The 9022-nt window shown below is 37.2% G+C and overlaps 1 protein-coding gene across 1 annotated transcript in view; it reads left to right on the forward strand.

Moving 5' to 3' along the window:
* The window catches only part of fbxl17 (F-box and leucine-rich repeat protein 17), a 266473-nt gene extending 258817 nt beyond the window's left edge, over nucleotides 1-7656 (forward strand). Inside the window, exon 10 of the mRNA XM_053624939.1 lies at nucleotides 6213-7656. Coding sequence (XP_053480914.1) covers nucleotides 6213-6350 — 138 coding nt within the window. The 3' untranslated portion in view covers nucleotides 6351-7656. The remainder of the gene's footprint in view (nucleotides 1-6212) is intronic.
* The last annotated feature ends 1366 nt before the right edge of the window (nucleotides 7657-9022 follow it).

Below are 9022 nucleotides of genomic sequence, written 5' to 3' on the forward strand. Positions count from 1 at the left end.
GAACCTTTCAAGAATATATCCAATTATTTTCAGTGATTGAAGAAACCATAACATACACATCGACTGCAAAGTCATAGTATTATTAATTGATTGGAAGAGAGTTAAAAAAACGAATAATTATTTGGAGTGCAAACCCAGGGACTGCAGTCACTGCATCACTAAGGTTCTTGTTCACTTTCTGACCTCAGGTCATTTTTAATGTTCTCTGGCTGGAATATCAGAGCTGGAATGATGCACTGTGCTGAGGTCACTTCTGAGTTCAGATCCATGTAAAATTCCCAAATGACCAGGGAGCATACCTAAAATGAGTTGATGATTTTAAACAGAGCACACATACCAATCCCTAAACATTCACATTGCGTACGGTTTAAAACTTCAATGCTATATATCTACCCATTTGTTTGCTGACAGGATGACGTGCAAAACAGCGATTTATTCACAGTATTAATAATAGATCACCTGCTAAACCAGCCGCACTTAACAACACTAATGGTTGATTATAAGAAATAAAACACGATGTGGCATGCTGTTATAGGAAAATAATCAATGACTGGGTAGTATGATGACCCCCTGGATGTTACCATGCAAAAGTAGATTATTTCCCAATTACAGAATGCTGTAAATTGTTTTATTATACCACAGCAATTTACCAATGATTATTAATGAATGCCACTTTTCTAACTCTTTATAGTTACATTTAATGTTGTGGAATGTGTAAGTTTGTTCCTGTTATCATTTACCTTATAACAGCTACATATAACAGCCTTTTCTCATAATCATCACTTTATTTAAGTTAATAAGACAAAAAAAAACGGCTTATTGGAAAGCACAAAGTTGTCTGTACTGATTACGCCAATGTTGTTGAAAATTTACTGACTGTTACAAAGCACTGACACTCGAGACTCCTTTCAGAAATGTTAAATGAATGCTTCCTTACAGAAACCTTCACCATATCAATGATGATGCGTTTTTCTTTGTTACACACATTCTTAAATTTACATTCTGTTTATTATTAGCCTTACATTATGTAGTGTCTGCCATACGAGTCAATGTGATAGAATTGTTACTATAAATAATGGGAATGTAGTACAACCAGCACATTAATATACCTAGTATAATGATAATGAGTCTTTATTGGTCACATATACATATGCACAATGAAATTCTTTTCTTCGCATACCCCAGCATGTCAAGAAGCTGGGGTCAGGGTGCAGAGTCAGCCATGATACAGCGCCCCTGGAGCAGAGAGGGTTAAGGGCCTTGCTCAAGGGCCCAACAGTGGCAGCTTGGTAGTGCTGGGGCTTGAACCGCCGACCTTCCGCTCAGTAACCCAGAGCCTTAACTGCCAAGCCACCACTGCCCCCATATAATATTTAATATAATATAATTAAACTTATTATTTGAATTACTGCCAGTAGAACAGTCCAAGCCTTCCTGTCATAGAAAATTAGAGCAGTGGTGGCTCAATGGTTAAGGCTCTGATACCGGATAAGGTTCAGCCGTATCATGGTTGACCCTGCAGTCTGACCCCAACTTTCTAACAAGCTGGGATATGTGAAGAAAAAGAATTTCACTGTGCTGTAATGTGTATTTGAGAAATAACGGCTTCTTCTTCTTCTTCAAAATGAATCGACACAATTGAACAGTGCCGTGGTATGAAAATCTATAATTATTTTCTTTTCTTAGTATATCTTCCACTTATATAGTTTCTGTTCATTTTTATTGTTGGCAAACATGATCTATATTCAGGTCATTGTATAGACAGTATGGTGCAACTGTCCAAATGCTCACCCTGTCATCAGGAGTTTTCCCTGTCCCTCTGTGGCTGGGTGCATAATTAAATCTGCTCTCTATTTGGGAGGAATGACATTCCTATCTCCGCTGTTGATCAGAGTGTCAGCTGTTTGTTCTTGTGTGATAGGATAGAGCAGTTAGTGTTCTCCTTCGAGCCTGTTTATCCACCCAGTTTTGAAAAAAAGAAAGGCTGCTTCAGTGTGCTGGCTTTTGCCTTCCCAGGTTGGTAACTGTTGTGCGAAATGGGAATTACTAAATATGCAATTGTAGTTAAATCATTCTAGAAAAAATTATTTTTTAGACCACTAATATATTCAGTGGAGAATATAATGGATTTGACTTTAAATTCTGCTTTTCAGTAAGTGTTGTTATCGCTGGAATTTGTACTGTACTAGTTCCTTTTGGTTTGGTTCATACTGCTACAGAAAGGAATTGTGAGCACGCTCTTTACTGATATTTGCTGTTATTTTATGGTGTTAATTGAGAGCATCCAAAATAATCAAATCAATTCATTTAAGTCCTCGGCCAGTTTTTCAGCTTCCTCAAAGCCGTTAATGTGCAGGACGGAGGAGCCAGGTGAAAGTTCTGTCTTTATCAAAGAGAAATTTGTCCACTTTAACAGTCATTCGTTGTACACACCAGCATTTTTGATTCTGTAAAATACTTCACCCCTCGTTGTACAGTAATTGAAATGACATTTTCATATTTTCAGTGATTTCATTTTTTGGAACAGAAAGACATTTTGTTTCCAGTCCTGTAGTCAGAGTCTATGATAATGTACAATGCTTTCAACATGCATAACCTGTATAAGCCTTATATTTAAGTAAAGAAGAAGACTTTCTCATCTAAACGTCAGTTGCTGGGATTTTTTATTTATTTATTTATTTATTTTATCAGCGTCTGTGCATCCACTTTAGTACCTCATCTCTTTTAGACTCAAAGTGAAAATATCTGTAGAGTTGAGTAATGTGCAACCAAGCAAGGGAGCCAATATTCAGGAGAGAAACGGAAAAGAGACTGCTATAATCGCTCATAGCTTAAAGACATTCTTTGTAAACCGATACAGAAACAAATTCCATCCATGGAGCTGTTGTTTGCCAGTAACATGCAGGAATGAAATTTTATATTTATTGGATGATTCTAAAAAAATATTTGAATACTTGGATGTGAATTCTAATAGAATGAAGAGCAATATTATGCTTTCTAAAATGGAGCATTACATTTTAGGACAGATAGTTTAATAAAACTGCTGGTGAATTCCATAGTGGTGAATCTCCAGCAGCAAAAAAAAAGAGATGAAGTACCATAATGGATTTAAATGGTAAATGGCACACTAATATAGTGCTTTTTCCAAAGTGCTTTACACTGTGTCTCATTCACCCACACACACTCACACACCAATGGTAGCAGAGTTGTCATGCAAGGCGTTAACTTGCCATCGGGAACAACTTGGGGTTCAGTGTCTTGCCCAAGGACACTTCAGCATGTGGAGTCATGCGGGCCGGGAATCGAACCACCAACCCTACGATCAGTGAACAACCCGCTCTACCAACCGAGCCACAACCGCCCCCATTTAAAATTTAAAATTGTTTGTGGATTTAAATTCAAAAAGCAAATGCAATAAAGGCTCTCAAGGTTTATTTAGGAGTATGGTTACTGAAGTATGGCAGTTTTACACAAATGACCCTAATTCTTTTTCTTCATTTGACTTGAAATTTGTTATTTCATCAACCACATCAACCAAAAGAACAACCTGTCCAACATGCAGCGTTCACCCTGACTCTCGTCTGCTCTTCATTTGTACAAATACAGACGAAATGTCCGAAGCCAAAAATCACTTGAGCATGGGCACGTCTATCACGCTCACTCGGCGTTCTTCCCAGCAAAACGCATCAAGCACATTTCCCAGAATGTGATGTCAACTCTCTGTGTTCTGGAGGGTATTGCCTGTCCAGGTTTCCAACAGAAATAGCCACAATTCATTCCCTTCAGACTGTCTTATGTCGCGCAGTGATTTAAGTGATCATTTAAGACTAAAAATGTTATGACAGCATAAAATACAGTCCCTTTTTTTTTTTTTTTAAAGTCCCTCTTACTTCATAGTTTGAGTCTCAAATTCAATCACAGCTCAAGTCTTCCAGACTATGTCCCAGTCAAATGCTGAGCTTTCTCTCAGAAATTATCAAAGCCACGCTCACACATTTCAGCATTTTACTGCTGTGGAGAGAGCACAGGCAACTTTAGAGTGTTGTAAATCTTTGTGTTTATGCAGGCTGTTAGGGAGATCCAGCACTGTGTGATCCCCACGTACTCCAAAACACTTTTAAACATTAACCAAATCTGTTTGGCAATGGCCTTTAGCTCCAGCTATATTTTGAGTGGCTGTGTCTGTCCATCTGTACATCTGTTTTCTTTTTAAGGGGCAATAGTTATACTAGATGTTGGATACATTTTTCTTTTAACCCCCCGCCCCCCTCCTCCTATATTTTTGTTACAACTTGCCATATTGTAGCTCTAAGCACAGTGTATTCCACATGAAGAAATAATCTGTTGGGTTTGCTAGATCTCATCCAGTAACATAGGCATAAATATTTCATTCAAAGCTCTTTTAATATTAGCTTGATCTTTTTTTTTCCTCGTCGTATAATCAGGTTTAGGGTTAGGGTAGCTGGAGTTGCACTGCAACACTTACAGAGATCTGTCAGTTTTATGAAGTGTTTTAGTGAGCTTGGGAACGTTGTTGGTAAAACGCAAATTCAGACTTCAGTAGTACTTTTATATCTCAACAATAAAAACTCGACAATAAAAACAAAACTGTGGTAATGTCTCTTATGAAAGTTGTGATATGTGCACAGTGCTTGTTATTGTAGTGTAAAATGGGCATTGTGCATGGCTCACACGTTGCATTTTTAAGCACTTTGAAGTCCTGTAGATGGGGCCAAAAAAAAAAAAACCCGGGATAAATATACTGAGCAATATATCAGTCCAGTATGACCTGGCTCAGCAGAAGGCTGGTTAAATAATGCATATGAGGAAATATCGCCATCTCTACAATAGGACATGTATGGCGAGTATGGTACAATAAGGTGCCACAGTTGTGAGTGGATATTAGATTTCACTTTGTCCTTGGTCACAGCCATGTACTGCCTGTCAAACAAGATTAAGAAGGCCTCTGATCCTGAGATTAAAGTCTTTGAAGATAAAAAATGAACAAGTATAATAAGAAGAGTCTCAGCAAATCAGGAACCCCAACTTCAGATATGTGAAAGATTAAAAACATCAATCTCTGTTGGAACGGTATTTCATATAGATCTTCTCTAACCTCGGCAATGCACACACTGAACTGAGCTGGGGTTTTTTAAACAACGTTATGTAGTTATGTTGGAGAACATTTTATACGTGATTCATTTATATACGTGATTCAAGATTAGACCAGGTGTAATATAAAACACATCATGTAATTTTGTGAAATAAAGTTGTTGTTTTTTTGCATTTGGAATAGGATTTATTTAAATTTATTTTATACTATACTATTCTATTGTATTGATTGAATTATTTTTTTTTTTCATGCTGGATATGAATACGTCCCTGCAGTCTCATGTGACAGTGTGCACTTTTCAGAGTGATCATGACCAATAACAGCACTAGCAGTTTCTTCCATACCACAAGGTTAACACAGGGACATTCTTACACGGTACAAGGTGTTATGATATTGTTAATGTCATTATGTGTCTAATTTCACAGGCATGTGCTCATCTGTGTATGTGATTATTTCTAATCATCTTTTTCCACTGAACTGTAGAGTTCGGCCTTTTTGTCTAATCTTTCTCTGGATAGAAATGTTTGTGATATTAATTTTCCCTCTGAAAAGATTTATGATTGCCTATGATGAAGAACAACTACAGAGTCTCCCCTGGGGATTACGCTGTTCATTTGTAATCCGAATGCCACACTGTTGACATTGTACAAGATGAAAGTTAAAGGGTGGAAAGTTGTTTCGACTCATTGCCTCAGAGGACGGGGGTAATTATCTCGCCGAACAGCCGAAGCGTCTGTGTTCTCTCCAGGTCCCACATTACACGTGCTATTATTCAAAAGATGTAGGTTTGTAGTGCTGTCGATGCTGTGTGAACGGAATGGTAATGTACAGAGAACTCTGTTTCCTTCATACATGTCATTGAAGCAGTATTTCACGTCATGGGCTGGATATATGATCATTTATGTATCCATCTATTCAGATATTCATTCACTTATTTCTCTGTTTCTGCTCACAGGGAACAAGTGGAGATTGCCTTTAAATTTCATTTATTGTGTTAAATGTCAAACACGAACAAGGTTTCTGCAGATTGACATAAAATCTCACACATATGTTTACAGTATACTAGTGTTCAAATCAACCTTGTCCTATGTTTCTCTAGGTGAGCGAGGAGACAGTGGAGAGACTGGTCCTGCAGTACCCACACATCGTGTTCAGCACAGTGATGCAGGACTGTAAGCGAACTCTGGAGAGGGCCTATCAGATGGGCTGGAGCCCCAACACTTCCACTGCATCCTAGCTAACACACACACACACATATCTATACAGTCATATCAATAAAGATGAACTGCTGTTTGCCTTCCTTGTCAGCACAGCTGGTCGGTTTTCAGAGCATTAACATTGTGCTGGTACAATTTCATTGGAGCTAGAATCAATTTGTTTGCATTTTACTTTATTATTAACTTGTTTTTTTTCTTTGGAAAACTATTATCATAAGCAGATGTTAATATTTCCAGACTTTAGTCATCCAAAACAAACATCTTGCTAGCACATGCTCGCTCTCTCTTTTTTTCTTCTTCTTCATGCAACTGTGTGCAATCCAAGCATTAGTGTCTGAGGAATAGTTCATCTTCTGGGAGTTTTATTTGTGTTCATCACAACAACTCTCGTACTGTTTAACACCTACCATATTGTTCCAAAATTTTACTCCATGATTCATATAAATGTCACCTTAAAGTTTACTAAAAGCAGTCAAGTCATAACTTGACTAAACAGATTTTTTTTTTAGTAACGTGTTGAACACTTATTCTGTTATTGTCCAAATCTTATAGAAGAAACTGAGTTCTTTATGGTGGACTTGACTCATAAAGAATATGGTACCTTTTATGGTACATTTGTTTCAGAGTGTTTCAGTCCAGTGAAGTAGGCAACCTCATCTCATATAAATCTAACTCAGCTGTCATAGTAAAAACAGAATATTGGGGTTGTGATATATATCCAGGATTATAGGGAGTGTTATGGAAAAGACTCTGTGTTATGTTAAACCTTCTATTCTTCTTTCCTTTCAAAAAAAAAAAAATGTTGTTTAACCCTTGTGATATTGTAAACTGTGGTTTGAAGTTTGTTTTGGCTGTTCAATGAGAACTTTTGAAAAAAACCCAAGGGTTCTTCACTATGGAATTTTGCATAACCTTTTATTAATATAGTGCTGCCAGGCTTCTGTATTTGCCTGCGATGACATGACTGAGATGTGGAATGATGAAACTGTTCCATTTAAAGTAGAGAGATTAGAATTTATTCATCCCCCATCATTTCCATAGCTAGCCTGTGATATACTCTTATGCAAACAACCACCAGGGTATTTTCCTATTGTGTAAGAAATAGGGTAAGAAGGGGAACCACAGGTCTTAGTTAATGTTTTCCTTTGCTGTACTTAGGGATTAGAGTCAATTAAACCATACATTTCTAATTCAGTATAGGCTCCTAGACTGTTCGAATCCTAAGTGTGTATGTCCTCTTCATGAGTGTGTGGAGTTTTTGAGGCCAGATTTGATTGAGTAATTGAATGAGGTGAATGAAATAAGGAATAAAACCCTTTCCTTGTATTTTGCTTTTGTGCTCTGTCTTATCTGAGACCCCTCTTTGTCATTATGTTTCACAGACAGGCTTGGCATTTCCAACCCTAACCTTTTTGTCCCATTGTTTTTTGTTGTTTTTTTTTTTAACCACTCTGCCACTTTGAGAGGATTTGTTGACCTTTGGGAATAATTTGTCAAATTATGACATAAATATAAAGATAGTTATCTAGTCTTTACCCTCACATCATCTTAAAATGTTGCCTTTTCCTCCATAACTGAGTAACTGCTTTACCCTGGTCAGGACCCAGAGCCTGTCACAGGAACCCACCATCATGGGACACCAATGCATTGTACGTTATCTCACACAGTTGAACACACATTCCCTCCTAGTGGCAATTTAGAGATGCCAGTCCACCTACCAGTATGTCTTTAGGAGGTGGAAGCAACAAAAACAGGAGAACACGCGAAGCTCTGCATAAACAGTAAACCGAGATCAGAATCAAACCCCAAAGCCTAGAGCTGTGAGCAGCAACACTAACCACTGCCATGCTGCTGTTAAGTATTTAGATAAACACGGGATTTATATGTATATAGCAGTGTTTCATCTGAGTCCACCGAAGCACTGTCTCACATCTAATCAGCCTTCACTTTAGTGGAAGGTCAGCTTTTGTCTTTCAATGATGATCACAATTAAACAGATATGAGCAGGTGCACACTTCAGAGGCATTCAAGCTTTCATTCAACATGGTTAAGGCCTTGACATTCATCAGATATCTTCCTTGTTATGATTCCATGCTTTTATTGTTTTGATGCATACTGAAAGTGAAATGTATAAAACTATCTCCCAACAAAACAATCTAGATTACAATCCTTTTGGTGGGCTTTTCTTAAAGATGATAATTCAGTAAATCAACTCAACAATAGACATTGTTATTCACTTCTTAAATATGTAAAAATAAATAAATAATAATAAAAACATTTAGCTTTAATAACACCATCTGGAATGCCTGTTGTTATTATGAGTTATTTTGATAATTATCATATTGATCATTTTTTTTCTCCTAATTATGGGATACAGATTTTAGTGCGTGTCTGTGAGAGATAATAGTAATGTGTTGCTTTATTAGTAAACAAAGTGAGAACAAAGGAATTGAAGAGTTATGTCTATTAGCAAAACATCTTCAAGGTTATAACACTATTCCAGGCAGCTTTACTTACTACTGTGAAACATACAAACAAAAAAGACACACTACTCCTAACACACCGAGATGTTCAGTTGGATTGAGATCTGATGAGTGTGACATCATCATATGATTGTCATGTGATTTACATTATTTTTATACTCATCCAACCATTCAGTGAACCCTCGTTCCTTGGATGGGGGCGGAGTCAT

The sequence above is a fragment of the Ictalurus furcatus genome, chromosome 5, assembly GCF_023375685.1.
Source record: "Ictalurus furcatus strain D&B chromosome 5, Billie_1.0, whole genome shotgun sequence".
NCBI classification, from domain to species: Eukaryota; Metazoa; Chordata; class Actinopteri; order Siluriformes; family Ictaluridae; genus Ictalurus; species Ictalurus furcatus.